The sequence below is a fragment of the Coptis chinensis genome, chromosome 2 (assembly GCF_015680905.1).
Source record: "Coptis chinensis isolate HL-2020 chromosome 2, ASM1568090v1, whole genome shotgun sequence".
NCBI lineage: Eukaryota > Viridiplantae > Streptophyta > Magnoliopsida > Ranunculales > Ranunculaceae > Coptis > Coptis chinensis.
The window spans coordinates 15,983,861-16,009,847 of NC_141457.1; the positions used below are offsets into that span (position 1 = coordinate 15,983,861).

At 37.1% G+C, this 25,987-nt stretch overlaps 1 protein-coding gene and 1 pseudogene across 1 annotated transcript; one reads left to right on the top strand and one right to left on the bottom strand.

Moving 5' to 3' along the window:
• Positions 1-10,469: 10,469 nt before the first annotated feature.
• On the bottom strand, positions 10,470-12,193 carry LOC147515107 (uncharacterized). The gene has a single exon (XM_086594444.1). The coding sequence runs from the start codon at positions 12,085-12,087 to the stop codon at positions 11,290-11,292; it is 798 nt and encodes a 265-aa protein (XP_086450570.1). The 5' UTR covers positions 12,088-12,193; the 3' UTR covers positions 10,470-11,289.
• A 12,310-nt stretch (positions 12,194-24,503) lies between these two features.
• LOC147515108 (condensin-1 complex subunit CAP-D2-like) overlaps positions 24,504-25,987 on the top strand; it is an 80,059-nt pseudogene continuing 78,575 nt past the window's right edge.

Below are 25,987 nucleotides of genomic sequence, written 5' to 3' on the forward strand. Positions count from 1 at the left end.
ATTCATTATAAAGACACAAGCCACAGTTCCAAACTCAATATCAGTTTTCAGCTCAACTCCATATGAGTCATTAAACTTTTTTAAATTAGGTGTAGTTCCAACAAAATTTGTCGTTTCATTAGTAATCACTAGGCCACATAAATAAAGTGGTGTTAGAACATGAATAAAATAAAACAAACATCAAAGAAAGCTAACCATTCAGTGTCTGCACGCCACTTAACGAACTCATTTGAAGAGTTGTCTCTCTCTTTTGTCACTCTAGTATATTGAACTCGAATCCATTGCTTCTTGTCATATTTCCAGAGTTGTTTTTCTCTTTCGCGCATTTTATCGAACACCTACAATAAAACTCTAAAGAGCCCCTTACAAAATTCAAGCGTGGATTCCTTTCTATGATTTTCATCGACCACAAATAGCGTTAGCGGCACTCTTACTTCTCACCCCATCTGCTATACTCACCTACTCGTTCCCCACAGATGGCGCCATTGTATGAACCCCTTTCATACACACTAATCTTACATGTCTCCACTCCTCGATTTCATATTGAAGATGAGAAATAATTGCCATTTGAATTTATCAGCTGAACCCTTTTGGGTTGCCTACGTACCCCCGAGCCCTTTTCGGAGGATCAAGTTGTGCCGTAGTTCTCCTATTTTCTTTCTCCCCCTCCTTCTCTCTCTCTCTCTCTCCTCTCCTCTTTATAACTCCTTTTCTCTTTCTAACTTCCTCTCTTTTCTGGTTCGTTGATCTCCCTTTCATCTTGTGTCCACTACCTCTCCATGTGCCGCCTAGGTCCCTGGCAGTTAGGGTTCCGCGGACCTGATATATTGCAGTATGTTCTTTCTTTCTATTTCCCATCCGGTCCACTTGCCACATATAACCTCTCGTGTCACGAATATGACCACTACAGTGAGTGTAACGCTCCAAAACACAAACCATAAAATTACCTAAGACACGTGAAATCTAAAAAAATAATAATAATAATTCGACAGAACTTTCTCTGTATTTTCAACCTTTCGTAAAAAATAAAACCTGTCATAACCTAAATATGAAAACAACATAGTACTTCTGTAAAACTTGTAAAGGCGTAATAACAACATACCAAGCGAATAAAAACTACCCAACGCCGGCTCACTATGATGAGTGAAGGTAAGAAGTAGCAAGAAAGAACATGATAACAATCGAAACCATCCATACATACACCAAGAAATATCGATACTAAAATTTGAGCAAACATGCTTGAAGGAACTATAACGTTAAGACACATCCATGACTTAAACAAATACAACTTATGGACTTCCCGATACTATAAACATCATTTCAAAATATAGCCATCATCCAACAATAAAAAGATATGGATTTATTCAAGGTTTCATTAAGCTAATCCCCAAAACTTACCCGCTCATATTGAGTCCAACATTACCATGAGTCAATGTGCGTCCAAGGGTAAACTTCAGTGAATCATCCTTTAATAATAGAACTAGTAGAATAAATAGTAGAACAAATAGTAGGAGCTAACAGATAACACCAGCATATAGAGCAACATATAGTGCATCTAGAAATTTAGACACTGACCATTTACACTTTCACATACCTTGCGTTGTACCCTTGTAACCAAACAAATATAACTTTAAACCGTAAAATTTCTCAGTTTCAATTCATACTAGAACCAACACATAAACATCCTAAACATCCATCACTACACTTAGCACATTTAATCATATGTTATTTCGAGACTAATCGATGATCAAATATTCAGAATCACACAATTCTATAGATCATAAAATGGCTGTGCTGAGAAGCTGCCTTCGTACTCTTTAAGGGATCAAGCCCTACGTAGTTCTTCCTTCAAATTGAAGTTCATATCGACTACCCCACCACTACAAGCTGTTACCGGTCACTATAGACCACTACAGTCTAGTACCCCGCCACTACAGGCTGTAGGAAACTTATTTCAAAAATATACTTACTGTTAAGTAAACAAGAAAATCAAATTGATATAACAAATATATCATGAACAAACCTTTAGTTCAACAAACAAACAAATCTTTTAGTTAAGGTAATGAACTTAATTTACCAATGATTAAATCCAAGCCTAGTGATGATCACTATGTCCTTAAGACAGATTTTTCCCCTCACGGTGCTTGAAGGTTGATGGGAAACTGTCTCTCAAGATAGAACGGATTTCCTTCTATAGAAAGCTAGCACTTCAATTCTATAGACTCAACGAACACAACATAGTATTTGACTAAGAACAAGGGGAGAAGAGAAAGATCAGAACTCTGTGTGATCTCGTGTGTCTTTCTCTCTGAATTTATCTACTATTTATAGGTGAGTGGTGCCTCTTCGAAACAACACAGTGACTCTTGGGAAAAAGTAAGTAACTTTTTGAAAAGTCACATGTTTTGAAAGGACACACCATTTCGGCATAAAGCACTGTTTCGAACCAGTGCCTGTTTTGAAAGATCACACCTTTTCGGCATGATGCACTATTTCAAACCAGTGCACATTTCAAAAGGTTGCACCTTTTCGGCATGATGCATTGTTTCAAACCAGTGCACCCTTTCGAAAAGGTTTTTCTCACTTTACGTACTATTTCAAGATAAACCCATTTCATCTCAATGTGGGGTAACTTGGGAGACAAATTACTCATTCATATCTCAATGAATTTGTGCAAATCTATTTTTCTAACACAGGCCACTACCCCCGTCATTAAGGCCGCTGCATACACTATTGTATATGTCTACATAACTCCATAGGAGTTGATAAGGCTGGCCTGGCACACAGCCTGACCTCGGGCCTTCATGCCCATGGGATAACTTAGTATCGATATTGTCCTCCACTTAACCATCCATTGGGCTTGGACCACATCTTGGCCATGATAGGGTTATACACTAAAATCATTACTTTTGTATTAACTCTAATTCTTTATATTTTGAATGAGAATCATATGGACAAATGTTATGCATATTATATATGTTATTAGTTATATGCATGCGTCTAATACTTTATGTTGTAGATAGTATGGTGTGTGGTAACACACAGAAAATCATATCATAAGTACCTTATTAAGTATAAGTAAACGTTCACAACCTAGATGTATTTGGACAAACCATTGGTACGGTTGTAGTATAATATGGTATTAGTCTATCTTGACTACAAAATTAAACTAGTACACTTTGTGTGTATTGAATAGGACCAAGTGAGGTTGTTTCTCTTTATATTAACTATATAAGAGAACAAACACCTCTGTTATTATGGATGCTTGCACTACAAGAAAATTGAGCTTTGGCCACAGGTACAACCTAGGTTTAGCTACGGTCATTAGCTGTTGCCAGGGTCCAACGGCCCACAGCCGTGGCCAAGTTTTTAAGTGGCCGTCGGATATTGTTTGTGTAGTTTGGGTTTACTTCGCATTTTGGGCACGGCTGTGTCCATAGTTTCGTCCACCGTTAGATTAGACTTGGCTTTTGATGTTCGGTTAAGATCTAATGAAAACCCTCATGAAAATAATGAGGAGCCGCGAAACAACTACCAAAAATTGAAGAAGAAGACTCGAGTCGTTCTCCAGGTTTGTTTCCTTTCTTTCTCTCCTTTATAAACATGAGCTTCTCTTCTCTCCTCTAATAGATCTTCCCTTCTCTCACAAATATGCTATTGAAGTTCTATTCTCAGGTACAAGTTGTTTATAAACAAGTTCTATTGAAGTTGCAGAGGTTAGATTCTATTCTCAGGTACAAGGAGATGCTTGGTAGAGGTGCTGATAAGTAACTTTATCTTCAAAGGTATCTTGGGTATGTAATGTACTCTTTTAGTATTAGGTCTTTTTCTCTGGAATTTTTTGGGGGTTATGTTGTAGATCTACTACTGTTAATGGACATCACTGTTCATATGTCCTATTTGATATTTAATAAAAAGTATTGTTTGTTTAGCCATTAGTATCTTGCAGATGAAAGAGAGAAGAGAAACTCTCAAACTAGAAACTGATATTGTAGTGGTGTCACTTGTCAGTATGCATCAATGTGATTGGTTTTCTGGCTGTGTAGTTAGATTATGTCAGAGTGAGTGAGGTGGTCGTTAATGACGAAAGTGCCCAGATATATTTATAGATACATTATTATGGTCAAGTTGATGGGCATTTAAGGCATATCAAATTTTAGTAATGTTTGATAACATCTTTTTTTGTTTAATAACATCTTGTTTGGACTTTGGACAAAGAGTAGTGGCGTAGATTCTAGCTTGGCCAGTGTTGCACTTGCACATGGGGTTGAATGCTTTGGGTGTAAATGGAGTTTTCAATGTCATGTCTGTCGTGTGGATGGACTATGGACCTTTAAAATACACTCTATTGGGTGTATTTTTTTGGTGACCAATTGTTTCTAGTCCATGTCTTGTTAACATGTTCAAATTTTGTTCGAATAGTAAACCCATTTGAAATGCATTCCTAGATTCCCTCTTCGTTGTAGAGTATCAGAGTATGGTTCAATAAATTAAATCAAGCTGATTATATTTTTTGAGCCATTTATTCTTATTTATTCATTCAGTGAAACAATTCACTTGATCATTTGCTCATATACTTTACAAAACCTATGAATTCTAGTGATTAATCTTAAGATTTAAGGGACTCTGCATTGAGGAGAGTTGATTGGTTCTAGCAATGATCAGTTGCCTATGCGGCAAGGAGATTAACAGGTTAGTTCTGGGGTTGCTTTGGGTACTCTAGAGTTCTAGCTAGTTAATGGTGGGAATTAGGAATTGCTGTTAATTCTCATTGGAAACATTTGTTCCGTTTCAATTTATCTAACCGTTTAAATGTTCAATGGTTTGTAACATAAAACCATAAACCATTGGACTAATAGAGAAATGCGAATGTATTGTTTGTAATGCTATAAAAGTTTGAGATGTTTTACTGACGATGTATGCTCATTTCTAAACCGGCCGGCCAAAAGAGAAAGGAAGAAAAGAAAAGGCTGTCCAAGTGTGTAGGCATTTAAATGTGATTCTTAATTTTTTATGCCCCATTCCAATTCATTCTGTTGTCTTGACTTTGATATGCCGTATGCCTTTGGAGTTCCAGCAAACAAGGTAGGTATTTAGTTGTTGTTGCACAATCACATGATAGGACTCAGGAGAGCTTGGTAGCTTACTTTGGGGTGAAGATTACTTTATTTGCTAATTAATGGCATGTTGGTGCCTAAAGTGCATTAGTTAGGGTTAAACCAATACTTTTTCTAACTGCGACAGCTTTTACTGTGTTTTATAGACTCGAGACTAGACTTTATAAAAAAAAAAAAGACTTCAGACTAGATGAATTATATATCAATAGAACTTATGTTGTTTATAAACAAGTTGTTTATGTTGTTATATGCTATTCATTTGATGAAATGAGTGCCATGAATACTATATGCTATTATGCTGTTTCTTATGCCACCCGACATTGTTATCAATAGAACCTTGCTTGTTCAGAATGTTCATGAGAGATTTCAAACCGAATCCCGTGAATCGGGCACTTTAATGAGCTTCATATTATCTCTTTAAGGCCCCGCAAGTCTTGTGTTGTTATGGACGATGTGCTGATCAATATTCTACCGATTTCATTAAATCTCAATTTTGAGGAGGTATGTTTCTACCATTTGTTTTACATATTTTTTTTAACATTTTCTGAGATATAATGCAGTAACTTACCTGTTTTAGTGAATATCAAAATAGATATAACTAGAATCCAAAATGCGTGCACAATCACCATCACCAGTAACCTGCAACCTCCACCCTACCCACCATTGCTACTGTCTGCTTTTCCATCAACATTTTTCATACCCTTACCCCACCACTTTTCTTCTTCTAAATCGTCTTTGGAGCATTCGAAGTCGATTTTGGCTTCTTCATCTTCGTGGAGAAACTTTCAGAATCTTGGTTATCCTCTCTCCACGTTTTCTTTTATCATCCTTTTTCCTTTTCTCCATAGTTATATGATGGACCGATGGTCTTATTTATAAGCTTCTGTGCAATTTCTTAGCTAACAAAACAACAAGCCTATTATGCTGTTTGTTGGTGTTTAGTAGCGAGATAGTATTAAATGTAATTTGATTGGTTGGAATGGTCTTTATTATAAAGCTTGATAAACTCTTAGTACATAGTTATCTTTAGGATAATAATGAATTGTCTTCTCTCGGTAAAAAAAATATGTTCTCTGTTGGATATAATCTTTTAGACAATATGTGGAGAGTATGTTTTTACTTCTTACAATTAGTAAATTGTTTGTGTGTAAGTTGGTTGAATTTATTTCATTTAGGTTTGCTTACTACTTTTCTGATCGCTGCTTGAAAGACTTTAAGGGGCTTTCAAAAATACAATGAGACTTGAAGAACATAAAAGAACAAGCTAGTGATGGTCTACCTGTGGGTCCTTTCCTTGAGAAATGTTGCACATTAGACTGGGTACAAAATACACATTTCTTACATGCACAAGTGCTTTCATAATCTTTTGGTCTTAACGTGAACAAATTCTCAGTTTTCATTTCCAAGTTAGAAGTACTAGCATAAAAAATTATTTGATTTGTGGAAATGTGTATGCGTGAATCTCAATAAAGAAATGATAATGTGAAAATGTGGTGTACTTGTGTTATTTTATCTGATTTCTATTGAAGATGATAATTTGAACGAATGTCTTGTACACTTTTTTATACTAAGATACCGATGAATTGCGTCATTGGTTAAAAAAGCATTCTAGTGTTGTTTGGTCTGTTTTTTGTTGGAAATTATCTTTTGAAAAGATGTTTGGAGACTATGGTATAACTACTGTACATATCACCAGTTACCCGCTGTTGTGTAAGTTGGTCGAATTCATTTGTTTGAGGTTTGCTTATTACTTTTATGATTGCCGTTTAAAGGACTTTGAGGGGCTTTCAAAAACGCAACCAGATTTGAAGAAAGGAAAAAAACTACTTAGTGATGATGGTCTACCTGTTGGTCCGATACTAAGGAAATGTTGCACATCAGATCAAGTATCAACTACACTTTTCTTACATGTACAACGTGGATAAATAATATTTTGGTCTTGATTTGAACTTATTCTCTGCTTTTATTTAAACTGGTTAGAAGTACTTACATTAAAAATATTTTGTGATTGGTGAAAGAGAATAGAACTTTGGATATAGAAGTACTGACATCAAAAATATTATGTGATTGGGACGATGGTGATTTAGGCCCCATTTATGGTTTCCAATGGAGACAGTTTGGTGCCAGGTGAGCAACCCAAGTCTTTTGTATGTTTTCACTTTCCTATTTGCATGGATCCTCATAAAGAGTTGCTTTTTACAGGTATACTAATATGCATGCTGATTACACTGGTCAAGGATTTGATCAGTTCCTGGACGTGATTGAGAAGGTAAAGAATAAGCCTGACGACCGGTGGATTATTTTGTCAGCTTGGAATCCTACTGATCTCAAATTGATGGCCCTTCCACCTTGCCACATGTTTGCATAGGTTATCCCTGCTGGACTTGGTCATTTTTTCTAGGCTATTACATTGATGTAAATTTTTACTTATTGTTTCCTTTATTCTCTCATCTTTTGGCAGTTTTTATGTGGCCAATGGAGAGTTATCATGTCAAATGTATTAGAGATATGCAGACCTGGGTCTTGGTGTGCCTTTCAACATTGCATCTTATGCTTTTCTCACATGATTGCTCGTGTTTGTGGTATGTGTTGTTCATCTTTAAAACCTGAATTTATTTTGTCAGCAATTTTAAGCTTATTGCATGTTCCTGATCGGTGCGATGACTAATGATGTATCACAGTATCAAGAATTATTTATGGGAGTCCCCAAATAATCGACTTTAGAATAGCTAGGCATGGCCTCTTTTACAATGATGATATTGCATATGTAATGTTGTGTACTCTTTGCACTTTCCTAATAATTACACATCTAAAGGCAAGCTTGGTAGTTTTGGTAGAGAACAAGTTAATGAAAAGGAGAAAAGAAAGACATAGGGGTTGAAGAATCCTTTTCTCCTTTCCCAGTTTTACTTTTGTCGAGTACACTTTTGATTAGTTTAGTAATGTGATAATTTTCATTAGTTACTTCTGTAATTGGCTTTGTTTTCCTTCACACCCCGATGTTGTTCTTGGTGATTTTATCCATGTAATTGTGGACGCTCATGTCTATAAAACTCATGTGAGGTCTTTATAGGAGCAGCTTCAGAGGCTCTAAACCATTCCTAGTGAGCAGAGGCTGGTGCTGATATTTATTAGTGTTTTGTACTATTAATCTTTCTATTTGATGATGACTGAATCTTAAATATCGATTTAATTTTTCTGTGAAGATGTGTGTGTAATTCAAGTTCTAATGATTGATTTTATATGGTTTTAGCTATATCTTCAATACATGGCCCATCATGTCAACATGATGAGGTACAAGCAAGTTTAACCGAATATGGACTTTGATCCAAAGAAATTGAGGTGCTGTTTAGATGACTAGGAATATAGTCTATCGAGTTTGGGCGCTATGTCTGGTGATGTTTTCATTTTTTTGGGGGAGTCCTAACAATATTTCAAATTTCTTAAAGAGTACTATATTTTTTTCTCTATGTTGGTTTGGATTTCAAATGGAATATATGATGTAAAAACGTTCATGTCAAGTACACATTGTGTATGAAGTGTTAAATTGTGAAGAATTATGATTTTTGTGGGTTTGAATGGAATTATATATCTTTGTATGAATTACAGGTGTTGTATAAAGGCGTTGGAATCATATTTTTTTTTACCCAATTCAAAACATTTGCCACGGCTTAGAACTGTGGCTGAATTATTGATCTAGTTCAAGAAAAACAATCCCCACGGTTCATCTAAGCATTGGCCACGATTAACAACTGTGGCAAAAGGGATATCTGCCACGGCCTATGGAACGGTCCAAAACTGTGGGCAAAAACCAAGCTTTGGCTACAACCAATAGTAGTGGCAAAATGTTAGCAACAGGTGCATTGGCAACAGTCATGCAACGGCCATAAACCGTGGCAAAAGGGCTTTAGCCACAGTCTATGGCCGTGGCAAATACTTAGTACGTATTCTTGTAGTGTTGTCCTCTTAATCTAGATATAATAACGGGCACTTACGTGCATTATACATTGATTTAAATCATCAATGAGTGAGATTCATTTGTGAATCAACAAACTCGATGGATTGAGTAATGACATTGTATGTAAGGTGTATTGTTGATTATAGAAGGAATCTGTGACCTGCAAGTAGTCGGGTTGATGATGTCCCCTTGAGGAGATTATAAGGATTGTCATGTAAACCCTGCAGGTGGATTTAATCCGACATGACAATGAGGTTGAGTGGTACTACTCAAGGACATAAAAAGTTGATTAATGTAGTAGTCAGTAACTTGACTTAATCAACGGGCATTCGATATCTTAAACACGGAGAGATCAACAATCATATAATATGGAGCCCATAAACATAACACGTAATTTGGGATTAGAGTGGTAGTGCAACAATGACCTTTAGTGGAATAAGCCATTTGTTGACGGACTTGGGCCGTGTGTTTTGGGCGAACATGGGAAGCCCAAGCCCTTCAGGAGGCCTAACCCTGATTTCTCCTCATAGTCCCTGTTGTAGCCTATAAATAGAAACCCTTCTCACCTGGCGGAATTACTCAGGGTTTGCTCAAGAAAGACAAGTTCCAAATTCGGTTATGATCTTGTGAGTGAGAGGGCCAAGAGAGAAAGAAGGGGCTGGTAGATCGTTGCCCACACAACGCCCATTCTAAGATAGGAATATAACAGAAGATCAAGAGATTGCTGATTCTCAGACAGCTGATCAAAGGTATACAACAGAAGATCAAGAGATTGCTGATTCTCAGACAGCTGATCAAAGGTATACAACAGAAGATCAAGAGGTTGCTGATTTTAGCTGATCAAAGGTATACAACAGAAGATCAAGAGGTTGCTGATTTTTTCACGGTTTGTAAACTGCGACCATAACGGTTCCTACAGGCCATGGGTGTGAGGTTTTATCTGAAAAGGCCTCGGTACTATGGTTAGTGAGCTTCCCACTTTATCAACCCATGATGAACTCATTTCTTCTCCCATGTGGGACTATAAGATTTCAGGTTCACAATACCCAACAAACAAACCCTTCAAAAAGACTTAACTAAAGATGTGCTTGTAGAAATACATGCTTTCTCTAATAGATTTTAGCTAAATCTTTACAATCATCAGCTAAAATCGTATTTGCTATGCAAATACTTGCTAAAATCTTTACACTCACTTCAGAAAATCGTACTTGCTATGTCAAATAACATACCTGAATATTGATGGAATGATCAGCCCACATGAAATGGACCAACATCACCATTCCTAATTGCAAGAGATATTTCATGAGCAACAGTCAAACATGAAGAAATCCAACCACAAAGAGCCACCCACACCATCTTAGTCATCCAAAGTGTCATTCCCCATGGCATTACCATGTCCAAATTTAGCAAACTCTCACTCTCTTCTTAATCAAATCAGAAAAACCAAATAAGGCCAACACGAGAACTGCCTTGAAATGTGGTCCTTCTCAACAAAAGTTGGATAAGACTCGGTGATTATTTTAGAGTTTTCTTGAAATCCAATCAGTGTTTAAATTTTGGGCGGGACCCCTTCTAGATAGGATCAAAGTAGGGAAGCAGCTGTAATTGGAACCTCAAAGAATTTAAGAAAGAAGATGGGTCAGAGGAGCAGTAGGTATTTATACGGTATCAGACTCACAAATAAAAGTAGATTCTGTACTGTTCCCTGTTTAAGATTAAACAAGTTATTAAGCTTAACTAGCACTTTGATTTTTCTATGAAGGAAATGTCCCTTGTGTTAATATAAGGCGATAAATTGAAATTTGAAAGTCCCAAGCTCAGGGTATGTTTTATTGAAAGGTAAACCAGCTTTTTTGTAGAGAATCTTCACCAAGCACTGTTCAGTTTGGCTACATTTCACGAGTTCATGGAGGGAAGTTACCTTCGCTGCAGAGACGTGCACAAACAAAGGAGCTTCACTAGGTGACTGTTGTAAACAAGGGTGGGATCATAAACCATGTTGGCTCAACAAGCTTGAAAATCCAGATTTTACTTACTATAGATTTTGGAATAAGTCTCTCGCAATCTTGTGCATTCATAAAATTAATAGAGATACATTAGAATCCTTGAGCAACTAAGCATACATTCCTTACTAGAACTAAGAAATAAATAAGCACGTCCTAGGTTTCTAATAACAAAAAGAGCACGATATGTAATGACATAATTAGAAATGGATCAGTTGCCTTGGCTAGGCGGGGACTTGGGAGGGAGTGCTGTTGTTGGTGTCTTGGGAGGAAGTGCTGTTGTTGGTGTCTTGCTAGGTGTTTCGCTTCCGAGTTTGGTGCAGTAGGTCTTGACCAATGGAGGAAAGTAAGGATTGAAAGGAAATACTTTTGGCCAGCAATCGATATCAATTGCAGTGATAGCTCTGCAACATGCTGGACCCAGTAGGCGAACTTGGAAGCTGAAGAAAGAGGTAATGACCTCATTCAAGCACCCTTCGGTCTTCTGGAGTGACGCTATACATGTTTCGACATCTGGGGTTAACCCAAATGTATTCAGAGATACATCTTCAAGTTTGGAATCAGTTTGAGCAGATGAAGCTGTTAAGGCCGCCTTGGTGCCCGACTGAACATTAACACAATATTGCCTGAGCAAAGGAGGAAACAAAGGATTGAAGGGGAACATTGCTGGCCAACAACTCGTACTAATTTCTTTGATGGCATTACAACAAGCAGGACCAAGTAAGCCTACTCGACCACTGAGAAAAGAGGTGAAAATTTCTGACACGCATCCATCAACATTTAGGAAAGACGACCAGCATTTTGTGATATCATGAATTGGATTTGGGGGTACAACTAACTGGGCTATTGTAGGAGAGATCACTGATATTGCTACACATGCTACGATCAATGAAACCTTCAAAGACATTTTGTTCAATCCTGATTGTGGTTTGCTCCCCCAGCTGCTACTACTTCTGTATTTGAGCGAGACGGGGGGTATTAAGTAGAACCAAAGGTTAGTAACATACATACTTCTTGAAGCGTACGTTTGCTTTTATACTCTTTCCTTTAATTGTATTCTACTGTAACCTTTATTCAATGTATGCTAGTACTTAAAACTAGAGGAGATAAAAGAAAAAAACTGAAGGTAGCATTACGCGCATGTATATTACCAAAAGCAGGTCTGCATCCAATATAATTAAAAATTTATTTAATACCATTTATTATACAGTAACCATTGGTCATCCCAAAAACTCTCACATTCAAAAAATATTGCCGCTCTCGTACCAAACGGCAATCATGGCAGCATTGCAGAACATAGCCAACTAAAATGGAGAAGTTTGTCCAGTTTTTTAGATTTCCACCCTCAGCAACTTTGCCAATTAGACTTCCACCCCCAATTCTTCCATTATTAGACTTCTGGGGCATGTGCAATGTCAATTCTATCCTTAACCATATAAAATTACGAAAATACCCTATGACCTTTGCAAGACCAAAACCAATCCAAATGCCACGTGTTTTCATCACATCCATTTAATCCAACGAACATAAATATTTCTCCTAAATGACATTGACTACCCCTACCCACCTAAAATTACCAAACTAACCTTACTCAAGTTTCACTCAACCGCCACGTGTCATCATCTAACTAAAATCATCAATGGTGGAGATGCTTTCATGCAGAACACGTCTCATCAGCACTGCAAGAGCACATTGTTTTAGCTAGCTAAATTTGTAAACAAAGCGAAGCAGAATCTAGCTATCTTCTTCACCGTAAATCAAACCTCACTCCATCTTGACAAACTCCATCTAGACAAATCCAACTATTCCATCTGAACAAGAATTCAAAGAAGATAAGTTACTTACAAGCAAGTTTAGCTCAAAGAAGATACTGAAGAAGATGTGGTAGTTGGATTACTCACACGTGATCAAAACTTTAGCTCAAAGTAAGTTGCTCAAATTTCGCACCTTTAATCAGTTGTAGCATGTTTTTAGGTGGTTTAAAGTGTGTTAACTGAGAAATGTAAAACTTTTATGAGAATGTTTAACTTTCATGATAATGTTATTTTGAAAAACTGATGTTTGAGTCTATTACATTTAAGTTTTTGTCATTGTAACATGAGTTATTGTTTGTATAGTTGAAAATAACGTGTATAATGGTGAAATGCTTTATAAATATTGCATCTTGGGGGGATAATACGAAATTTAAGATTTGCAGAGGGGTTGGAAAACTAATATTTATAATTTTGATTCATATGTATCAAACACATATGGAAAGAGATTGTTTGGCTAAAAGAAACTTGATCCTTCCTTATCATTGGGCATTTCAAGAAGCACATGATGGTTCACTGTATGCCTGCGATAATTATCGAGGTGGTGTTATGGAGAAGATGAGGAATGTGGATGGGGATAGGATAACTTTTATGGATTTAATAGATGATCTGAAGGAGAACTATTTGTTTGATATTAGTATAAGGTTTGAAATACTGTACATTTTTGATGGTGAGAAATTGTATGTTAAGAATGACAATGATTTGATGCAAATATATGTCGGCTAACATGGAGGAAGATATAAGGGGGTGGAGTCATGTATTTGTTGAACTTGAAGGTGAACTTATAGAGTTGGTAGAAACTATGGTTGTGCCAACTCCACAAGTTACAACTCCAAAGTGTAAGTGTAGGAAGCCTAGCAAGAATGTAAAGAAAAAGAGTACAAGGAGAAGAAGTACCACGAACAATAAGTATACCAATATCATTAAAGATACTGATGATTTTTATACGAAGAAGTGTCTGGGTACATTAGAAGATTATGAGGAAAAGGATGACTGAAATGATGATTTACCACCAATAGCACCTCTCAGTTTAGGTCCACAAGCTGATATTTCACCTCCATCAGTACCTTCCAATTTAGCTCCACAAGTTAATATATCACCTCCACCACCACCACCTACAAGCAATGCATCTACTCCTCACATTTCAGGTCCATCCTATATTAAAGATACCATAACACCCATTTCACCTGCACAAACACTTTTTTCACCTCCACCACCAAGACCCATAGATGAGATTGAAGGAGTACACATTCTTCTGAGGATGAGGAGGATCATGTCATTGCAAACAAAGTGGACTTCACTGGCCTAATTGACAATATTATAGATGTAGGTGAGGGAAGTGAGCAATCTGTTAACAAACCATCAGTTTGGGAGGTAGGAATGGAGTGACTTAACATTGATATTTTGAGAGATGATATAAAAGATTTCTGTATATGAAATAGGTTTGTTGGTGACTTAATCAAGAATGACCTGTTAAGAATTAGAGTGGTCTGTTTAGGGGAAGACAGAAAAAAGGTACAATGTCCATGGGTAGCTTATTTCAGGAGAGATGATGATGGATTCACAATGAGGCTTAATACACTAAAACCAATACATACTTGTCAGGCTGATTGTGATATGTTGAACAGAATGGCCAATGCAAATTGGGTAGTCAGAAAAATTCAAGATCAAATGAAGGTTAGTTAATTATTAGTGTGTAGAGCTAAATTATCTGTTATTTGATTGTTTTACATTGTACTAATGTAGTAACTCTTCTATTGTTTTATCCAAGGTTCATTTCAAAACCATGACTCCTATTTTCATAAAAAAAAGAGGTCATGAGGGTTTTTCATGTCAATATAAGTTATTGAACAGCTTGGAATGCAAGATTCAAGTCTCTGCAACAGATTTATGGTGATTATGGGGAAAGCTACAACATGGTCCCAGTGCTATGTAACATGGTATACACTTTATAAATGTAGTGTTTACATTTTATGATTTCAACTATTCTATTTTTATACTTGATTGCATGTTTGTTGTTTGCTTGTTGATTTATGAGAGTAATGGTCTATCTACTATTGCAAAGTACTCAAGAGATGCTGACAAACTTTAGTTTGAAGGAGTATGTATTTCATTTGATGCTTGTATTCAAGGTTTTTCAGTTGGTTGTAGGCTATTAGTGGGGTTGGATGGTTGTTTTCTGAAAGGGAAATATAGAGGCCAGGTGCTTAGCATGGTTGCTTTAGATGGAAATAATGGTCTATTTCCATTGGCTATATACATTTGTAGATCTAAGTGTAAACAGTCATGGAGTGACTTTTTGAGTATCATGGCTGAGAAACTAGAATTACACCCTTGCCCTGTTACCTTTATTTCTGATAGGCAAAAAGGTTTGATTCAAGCTGTTAAGTTCATATTCCCTAGAGCACAACATAGGTTCTGTTTCAGACACATATATAAGAACTTCAAAAAGCTTTTCAAGGGTGACTATATGGAACAACTTTCCTGGGCTGCATCAAAGGCATATAAAAAAGAAGACTTTGAGAGGTGGATGGAAGTGATAAAGAAAGAAAACATTGATGCATGGAAGTGGCTGCAAAAAAAGGAATATGAAACATGGGCTAGGTCTCATTTTGCTAAGGAACTTAAAGCTGAACAGGTATGCAGCAATTTCTCAGAGTCTTTCAATAGTTGGATCTTGGAGCTAAGAGACCTTCCAATTACCAGTTTACTTGACAAATATCACATTTTGTTGATGAGTTTGAGGTACAAGAGGAAACAAGCTTGTAAAGAATGGGATCAAAATGGATTGGTCCCTAGAGTGAATAAGCATATAGCCAAGATGATTGAGATAGGTCCAAACTACACATTTGAAGGTTCAGATGAACATCTTTTCCTAGTGAAAAATTACCATGGTGATAGGTGGGTTGTCAATATTGTGGACCACACTTATGAATGTAGAGTATGGCAGATGACTGAGATTGTGTATGTTCATGCTGTGAGAGTGTTCTTACCAAGGAGAGTTGAGTGGGTTGAGTGCTGTAGCACTTACTTTTGGGTATCAGAGTACAAGGTAGCTTACATAAGTAATGTCAAACCCATGAAAGATGTGAAAGATTGGCCTAAACATGTAAGTATTTATATATTTGCCTAGTTTAATATTCTTCAAACAAATTTATGTTCTTCAAACAAATTTGTAAAGTGTTCTATTTTCTTAGGATCCAACCAAACATGTGAAACCACCTTTTTTGGTGAGGGGTATTGGAAGGCCTAGAAAGGAGAGAATGAGAGATGAGTATGAAAATGAAAATGGGTATATGCTAAAAAAGAGGAAAATGACTGGCAACAAATATAAAGGAGAAGGGAATAATGCAAGGTCATGTAAGGGTCTTGCTACATCAGAAATAGCAAGCAATGGAAGTAGTCAGCCAAAAGTAGCACCAAGATTGAAACCTAAACCTTAGACAAGGTCTAGAACTGTCACAGGAGAGTCCACTGTCATGGACAGGGAAAAATAAGTTTTCATTGTACTAGCTAGTTACTTAATTACATGTGATTTTACTTGTTGCAGTTTGTTACCTGATTGCATGTTTACTAGTTGGTTGATACTAAATTGGATTTTGTTTTGTTTTGTTGTAAACTTTGCTAGAAAAATTGTTAGGAAGACTAAGAGAGTAAGAGTGGTATTAAAAAGGCAAAATACAAGGCATTAAGAAGTGGAAGTGATGGTCCTGCAAGTGATATTGCAAATGATGCTTCTCCAAGTGAGCCCATAGCAGAACCACCAAGCAATTCACCAGTAAGAGTGGCACCACCAAGACATGAACACCAAAGGAAGACACAAAGCAGTGGACCTACCTTTTTCAAAGCACTAGAGCACAGACATACTATGGGTGACTTGATCAGAAAGCAAGGAGAGGAGAAAAAGAATATTGCAAGTGTGTTACATGCTGCTACACAAGCTATGAAGGCACAAGGCACTTCCAAGGCACAAGCAACTACGAGTAGGTCTAGAGTTACTACAGTTGAGAAGCCACCTATGAAGCCAGTGGAGAAGCCCTCTTTCAAGCCCGTACAACCTAGACCAAGGTTCAAGGTGGTCAGGGTAGCTGATCCTTGACCACAATTTGGAATTGTCTGTATTACTTTTGGAACAATGATCTTGGAACAATGCAGTCAATGTACTATTGGTGGAATGTACTTTTGTAAGTTAGTATGTTTGCTTTTTGGTTATTTTGGAAACAAATTGTTGTAATGGATTATCACTTCTGTTAATGGCGTATCTTTCCTTTTCCAGTGCCTTCTCAAATTTGTAAATTGCATTTATGGAATGGAATCAGACTGTGATATTATGTGTTCTCATAATAAGAAATTTGACATCAGTTTACTATGCTGGCTAGTCAATGCCTCGAGAATAATCAAAATATTGTTCATCTGTTTTCTATAAAAGCAGAACCACTCCCCCTAAGCACACCTCACAAGGCTCACATCACCAATCACATCTCTCATTTAGTACTGCCTCTCATCTTTTCTCAAACAAAAAAACTGAACAAAAAATGCAAAGAAAACAGATAGTAACAATGGTGAAAGCAGGGTTAATGTGTAAACTTCAGTTAGATAGTAAACAAATTGATCAATCTTTTGAGCAAATCAAGTATTTGCTTAAAGACAAGAAAGATAGGAGGGTGTTCTTGGAGATGATGGAGAACGATGGCAACATGAGTCTCAAAGTCTGTAGGCACTGCAACAGCTTGTGCTTTTTACAGTTGGATGATTATTTTGGTCTATATGAAGAGGAACTAGAAGCATATCTTCCACCTGGCTTTGCCTTAAAACCAGGGGTTTGCTCCTCCACCACCAGCCAAGGGTTTTGCTTTGAAATTTGCTCCAAAACCAACACCAACACCACCACAACCAGCACCACCACCTCACCCAACACCACCACCATATGCAAACAACATCACCACCACCACAAACAGTAGCACCATTACAACCACAAACAACAACACCACTACAACCACAAACAACAGCACCTCCTCCTCTCAGGCGATCTACAAGAGTAGGTGGTCCACTTCCAAGATCATCACAATCACCTGCACTTCAAGCTAAAGAAATTGTCTTGGCACTAGAAGCAGTTAGAGTTGGAGTTTACATGAGCAAAAAGAAGTCCAGCAACAAGAAGAAGTTCTATGTTTGAAGATCTATGTCTTGTCTCATGGTGTGTTCTATGTGTATGTTTAAAACTAGAATGGTGTGTTCTATGTTTGAAGTTTAAGTGTTCTATGTTTGAAGGTCTATGTTTAGAGTCCAAGTGTCCAATGTTTTGCATGTTTTGTCCTGTGTTACTATGTTTATTTTCAGTGCAAGTGTTGTAGTGCGATGTTAGTTTCAACGTTTGGTGTCAATGCTAGTTTTCATTTCTCCTATTTTCAAAATTCATTTGTCAGAGTGTTCATTTGTGGTTGCTCAAGTTAACAGATTCAACAATTCAAATGTCTGTCAATTCAAACAAATTCGAGAAAAACCAAGCATTGTCAAATTAATGAAAAAATTTAAATTAAACTAAAACTTCATTACTGATAGAACAGGATTACAAATTATAACATCCAAAAGTCCAGAACAACAGTACTGATAAAACAAACAGATAACCAAATCCTAAACCAAATACACACTTAACTATAAACTTAAAGCACACCCTTCCATTTCCCTTTCCCTTTCGTAGTCACATTTGCCTCAAACCCATCACATAAATTATCCACTTCTATTTGAATTGAAACTTTCGACTTCTCCTTACAACTCCCTACAGAAGAACTCCCCCTATCTACAGATAACAACTTATAAGGCTGCTGCTTGATTGACTCCTTCAGAGCATCCTTCATCCATTGAAAGCTCCTGCAGTTTGGGCAACTCAATTTTTTTTGACCAAATGAATGAGGTTGTTGTGATGTTCTCACAACACGACCAGCAGAGCATCTCTTGCAAGGATAGCCATTCCAGGGACAACCAAGATCTTAAAATTAACCAAAATTAACAGTATAACTTTAATTAGTAATCTCCTAACTCATCACAAAGAACTAATCACATCTCTTAAATTGAAACTGGAAATACCTAACTTCTCCAACGTTACTTTTGATGAGACAAGTTTACCACCATCTCCCATTTTCTGTTTTCTTCTTCACTGTTCTTCTGCTCTTCTTGCTTCTTGCTTCTGGGTTTTTATTTTATTTTATTTTATTTATTTATTTATTTTTTTGATAATCTCTGTTCTTCTTGCTTAGAGCCCAACATTCTTGCGAACTTATAAAGGTTAGAGCCCAACGTCCAACCTAAACGGCGGTTGAGTGAAACTTGAGTGAGGTTAGTTTGGTAATTTTAGGTGGGCAGGGGTAGTCAACGTCATTTAGGAGAAATATTTCTGTTCGTTGGATTAAATGGATGTGATGAGGACACGTGACATTTGGATTGGTTTTGGTATTGCAAAGGTCAAAGGGTATTTTTGTAATTTTATATGGTTAAGGGTAAAATTGACATTGCACATGCCCCAGCCGGATGACATCCAGTCAAAGAGGGCTGACTTGGTAATGCTGTGAAATTGGGGGTGGAAGTCTAATAATGGAAGAACTGGGGGTGGAAGTCTAACTGGCAAAGTTGCTGAGGGTGGAAATCTAAAAAACTAAAGTTTGCCTTCCAAAGTATATATTGTTAGTTCCTTTAGCGCATGCTTTGACATTGTGCGACATTGGAAGAGAGGATCAAAATTTAAGAATAGTGAGTACTGATGATGACCAGGAAATCAAGAGCCAAGAGGTATCTCCAGCAGCGAAAAAACAAGGCAAAGTTTACTCCTGCCTCTTCTATGAAACAGATATCTTGCGCACATCTCCGGAGGTACTGGAGATAAAGTGGGTCATGTTCTCCAATGTGCACCCTGAAAAAGCATATACAGAAGGTCTTGTACGATGGCAGTCATCTCTTCCAGAACAACAAACCACTTTGTTGATGCGTGGGATTTGACTTCATGTACAACTTTTCTGAATCTCTAAAAAGTAAGAACTATTAGGTATAATACTGGTATCCGAAAAATATTTCCTCATCCCAGGAGTGCTGCACATTCATAACCTTCTTCATGTCATACATCTTCAGAATCAAGTTGGTTCATAGCAGGTGTAAGGCAGCAGAATCATGTCCAGGTTAGTCAGCAAGCCAACTTAAAATGTGAGAGATGAGAGCTTCGTCTAATCGGCTTTTGGTAGAAGTGTGTTTAATCAGTTTAATAACAATTCACATCAAACTCGCTTGAATCTAGATTAAAAGGTTATGATATACCAAGTAATAGCTCAGGCCTCAGGGTACTAATAAAGTACAAAGTTATTAACTCTAAATAAATATCCTTCAGGTCTACTTATACGTTCTTTGAGGATGATAAGTATATGCCTCTCGTAGATCTTTGACCATGACAAACCAACTCAATTCATTCTAAAAATTGTTGGACCATGGTGCACTGAGTGATATATGTGATCATATTTGGAATAATGTGAGTTGGTTATTTTCCACACTATAGAGAGAGAGTGTGATGGGTAGGTTTGTATGAAGGGGTGTGTCTCTTCTAAGAGACACAACTCCTTCAAGAGATGTGTCCATTAGCTAGAAGAGACACTTGTGTCCATTCGAAGAGACACAAGTGTCTGTTGGAAGAGACACATGTCTCGCTTGGAAAAGACACAACTCTTTGAAGAGGTGTTTCCATCTCTATATAAACTGTAGTTCTACACGCCATTGGTACAGCATCGGGAAACCTGGAAAATGATATTTGCCAACATTTTCCAGTTGATGCAATTTGTGTAAACAAGTAGTGGCAAAAAAATTATTTTCCCACTAGGTATATTCCTGACAAATTTTTAAGTGTGAAATTATTTTCCTACTATCTATTTGCCCAGCAAGTGAGAAATTTTTTCAAGCAGGCCCTGAGTGTGTGATCGATAGTTTCACGACATTACTCATACCGATTTTTAATCTTCTATCAGTGGTATCAGAGCAAGGTTTGTTTAGAGTTTGTTTTGTATTTTTTGGGAGAGATTTCATCAGTTTTGAGAAACAAAGATTGAGGCTTTTACTGGTGTTGTCATTCTCGTTGGTTTGACATCAAATACCCATTTACACTTACTGTGTATTGGTAGCATCACTCTTTGTTATAAATTCAAAGTTTACTTTTGGGTAAACAGTTAAGTGACGGTTCTTAAAACCACCTAAAAACCACTGAACAAAATTTTTCCCCATTTGTTCATTAAGTTTGGAACTATTGGACAAGGTTTACTTAGTTTCTTCATTGTGGCGACTCAGTCAGAAAATCAAAATAACTCGTCGAATTTTTTTGAGTTGGGTTCTACAAGATTAGCGAACAAAGTAGAAAAATCTATTAGGCGCTTTTTGGCAAATTTGCCGAATACAATGAATTTCAATTTTAAGAATCCCTCCTCAAAGAATCTTAAATTTGATCATTGCAATCCTAAAAATTATAAAAAAGTGCAACCAAAATTTTTTGACTGTGCAAAACCGAAAAAGAAGCCAATATCCAAAAGGCTAAAAATAACTTTGAAGCCTACTTATTGGACTATACGTCCATACTAGGAAATTGGTTTCACTATCCCAGATCACTTATCGACGGAAATCGATTCTAAGCGAAGCATCAAGGGAAGACATCCAATTCGTGTTACCCAATTGTTGCCGTCGAAGGAGAAGAAATTCTTTGAGAAATACGAAGACAGTATTATCCCTAGAAGTTCTGAAGTTGATTATGATCCTAAGAAGCGGTACTCGCGTAAGCATTTGAACGAGTTCAATGCAAGACCCGTGGACGGTTAGTCGGTTACCAATCAAAATATTTAAGGTTTGTAAGTTTATTTTATTATTCAAATATGTCAAATAACAAGGGAAGCTTTAATGCTTTTAACATTGATAAAGTTGAATGACATGAATTTCCGCATATGGAAACGTAAGATCTCTTACATGTTAATCCATGATAAGTCTTACTATGTTATGAACTTGCCTAAACCTGAAAATCCAACGAAGGCAAAGGAAAAATGGGAGGAAGGCAATAGTCTTGCTAAAGCCTCCATACTTGCTAGCATGAATGACAATTTGATTCCTTTGTACGAGATATACGAAACTGCGAAAGAAATCCTTGAAGGCCTTGAAGCCAAATATGGTCCCATATTTCGGATACTCACATCTAGTTAATGTTAGGCCGTTATAATGGGAAATGGGAAACATATGAATGAAGGGGACAAGGTGGTGGTTCCTTGGAGATGTCCTTATGATTTTACACCCTCATTTCTAATGTATATTAAGATATACCCCATGGCTCTTCCAACATAGGTGTGGAAACAAAATAGACATTATTTCAAGTCTGTAAAAAAAAAAAAAAAAAAAATGGTAGAAAACACATATCACTTTAACTCACGTCCATGTTTAAAAAAAATATATGGAAACAATAATAGCGACTGTGATGGCCCACATAAACAGACGTCTTTACACAACTTAGATATGACGATGTTATCATATCATTCCCACTTACATTGGGATAATTGTCAACTTTCAAAGTTTCAATTATTCCAATTAGATGAGAATTGGAGAATTTTAGTGGGCATCCACCAATACAGAGGTCTGCACTGGTGACTGGCCCAATCGTACCTACCGGTGGCTAAATATATCAAATAGAAAGTAGGTCCCATTACCCACCTCGACGTTGACCCAAATTGACCGATTTTTCCCGCCATAATTCTTTAATCAATATTTAGTCCACTCCTCATTTTTCTCTCACTTGATGGCTCCCCCTTTCATTTTCCCGCCCAATCTCCAAGATCAAGAAGAAGACAATCATCATCTCCACGTCCACTCTCCCACCAACATCACAACTCAACGACTTCGTCAAAGGTAAAAAAAAGTTTACTTCACTCCACTCAAATTTTACCTTTATTTTGTTGATTCACTCGCTCGAGCTGCGTATGATAATGAGGATGATGATGATTCGTCTTCTTCAATTATTGATCGAATTGCTTCCTATCGTATTGTTGTCGTCGAGGAATCTAAGGGGCAAATTGGGAATATCGCATGAGTTCTCGTATGATTGGTGATAAGTGCTCAAAAGTAATAATTTATAACCCCAATTATGTGTATGTTAGTATCCATTTTATATTTAAATATTCTAATATGATGCAATTTGAGTTTTTGCAGGTCAAAGAACCTAAATGTGAAATATGGAGGGAAAAGAAGTCAAACAAGTAAAAAAGGAGTCATTGGGAATTACAGCTAAAGGCCTAGGGCAAAAATGTCATATTTGTCTCCATAAGTGCCAAGCCTAATGGGACTCTAAAAGAGGATAATAATTGAGTTAGAAGAGTCTTCAATCTGATCTCAAAGCCTTAATTTCGACTTCATAGGAAGATGAGATCAACATGGAAAAGAAGTCGGACTTTCACAAGAATTAGGAAACCGAAGTCGTCGGTCGCAAATTGGGAAATAGCCCTTGGGGCAAAGTGGAGCCACGTCCAACTTCGGTCCAACCGAATCTAACTTTTCCGGGATTGCTTCTAGAAAGATTACGAGAGTTTGACACCAAATAAACATAGGATTCGGATCTCTATCCGCGAGCATGTAAGCCAATATATAAGGCACAAAAATCTCAGTTTACATCATCTAGGAAATTTAGTGTTTGCATCTTAGATCTAGAATTAAGAGAGAAGAAAGTTCAGACCTTTTCACCATTAATAGCTATAAAGATTATTCCTTTTCATATTGTGTTCATAGCATAGTATGAAGGGCTAATCTCCCTTCTCTTGGGAGGGGAGATGAAGCCTTTTTCGTATGTTTTAGTTTAGTTCTTCTTCTATCATGTTTTAGTTTAAATCCCTCATTGAGTTTCTTCTTATTCATCCATTGATCTAACGCTCCTGTGGAGGTTAGGAGGTCTTATGGTAATTCAAGATTGTGTAGAGCCAAATACCACAAACCCTAGATTCTTTTCTTCTAGTTTTTAGTGTTCTAGTGTGATGATTGGATTCTTTATGGCACCTCAATTAGTTGTATGGTTAATGCCACATGTGGATTTTCCATGGCACCTAGAGTTGTATATTGAATGCCACTTAAAGCACAATTTGGTTAGATAGAAGATATCATTGGAAATTGAATAAGTATTTGATGGAAAGATAGAAAGCACGTTGAAAGCCACATATTATCATCATGGTTATGAGCATAAGGTTTGTAGGTATGGTGAGTTTCTATTGGTGATTTATATTAAGCATGATAGGTAGATCTATTAGACTAATTCTATGATTTTGGTGGATTCATCTCTCCCAAGATATTCTCTCTCTTGATTCATATTTATATATTTAATTTAGTTTATTTTATGCATAGCTTAAATCTCAAATCAAATCAACTATATATTAATTATTACTTAGCCACATCTTTTACTTGCATCCATTAGAGTAATTTAGATTAGGAATTTCTATTATCATCACTTAGTTATTTAGAGTAGGATTGATACCTTGCTAGCCACTATACTAATCAATATATATTAGGCTAAGTAAGATTTGCAAAAGATACGTAACACAAACAACGACATATAAATAATTACGTGTTTCGTGCTTTTTCTATTGGCGCTTGTGCTACTAAGTACCATTGTTTGGAACAATCTTGTGCTTCAGTTCTGCATTTGATTTACAAATTTGATTTTGTTGTTACCCATTTTGCTTAGGCTGTTGCCAAGGCGGAGGAAAAGTATGCAGATGGTAGCTTGGCTATTGCCCTTATCAGACAAATTGGTCGGGCTAACCCGAAAGACTATGTTAAGGACACTGTTGGAGCAGAGAACTTAGGGTGTTTTCTTGTGGAGTTAGCTGACCGACTTCCGAAGGTAATGTCGACAAATGTAGGGGTCTTGATCGATCACTTTGGTGGAGAATCTTACAAGATAAGGAATGCTCTTGTTGGTGTGTTGGGGAAGTTGGTCTCTAAGGCTTTCAAGGACATTGAGGGCGATGTCAGTTCAAAATCTGTTCGGTTGCGGAACAAGCAAGCCATGTTGGAGATTTTGCTTGAGCGGTGTCGTGATGTTTTAGCATACAGCAGGTGCCGAGTAGCAAAGTTGGTAAAACCTTTGGGTGATGATACCAGAGGTCTGGGGGTCGAAACTGTTAGGTTTGTGGAACCATCGAGCTTTGCTCCGGTGTCCAACTATGCTGCTTTCATGATTTTCTGTTTGGAGAAGAAGGTGCACCCTGCGCTCCACTTGGTCTTGTCCAAAGCACCCAGCGCTCATCTTTGTGGAGAAAGTTCTTTGGAAGTTGGAAACGGTGGCGCCTACCCTAAGCTCAACCATGCCTTGGTCGAGGCGCACCCCGGGCTAATGCACCTGGAAGTTGGACATGAAGGAGCTGCGCCACACACTCTCCTTTGCCTTTTCAAAGGCGCACCCGCGCTCAACCTTATTTTTGGAATTTCGACAGTTTATGAAATTTTGGCCCAAAGCCCATTTTCTCACTTTTTTTTTGTGTGTACCTATATAAAGGAAATAGATTAGGTTTTTGAGACAACTTTGAGAGATTCATTTCATGGGAATTGTGGGAGCTCTATTGAGCTAGGGTTTGAGTGAGGCCTCTTGTTCTTGATTCTTGTTATCTCTTGTAAACTCTCCAATCTTTACTATAAAAGAAACTCGGCTCTTGTGTGGACGTAGGTAATATTTACCGAACCACCTTAAATCTTTGTGTCTCTTTGTATTTACTTTTTTATTTATTGTTTGCTTGTTATGTGTGATGATAAATTAGTGGTTTTAATTTGTTGTGATAACTACCAAAGTTTTGGGTGTGTGATTTCCTTGGTGTGATCTCCAAGTTGAAGTCATTTGGGATAGAAAGTAATTAGATTGAGGTGTGACTTTCTAGTGAAATCTCCCAACAAGTGGTATCGGAGCTTCAGGTTAAATCATTGTATACAAGGTGTGTGAGGAAAGACTCCACCTTTAGCATTGAGAGCTAGGTGTTTGTAGAAATTCCTCTGAGAGGTTTCCCACCGTTGTTTTGGTTCAGTGGAGGTCATGACTACCGATAAAGAAAGCTACAA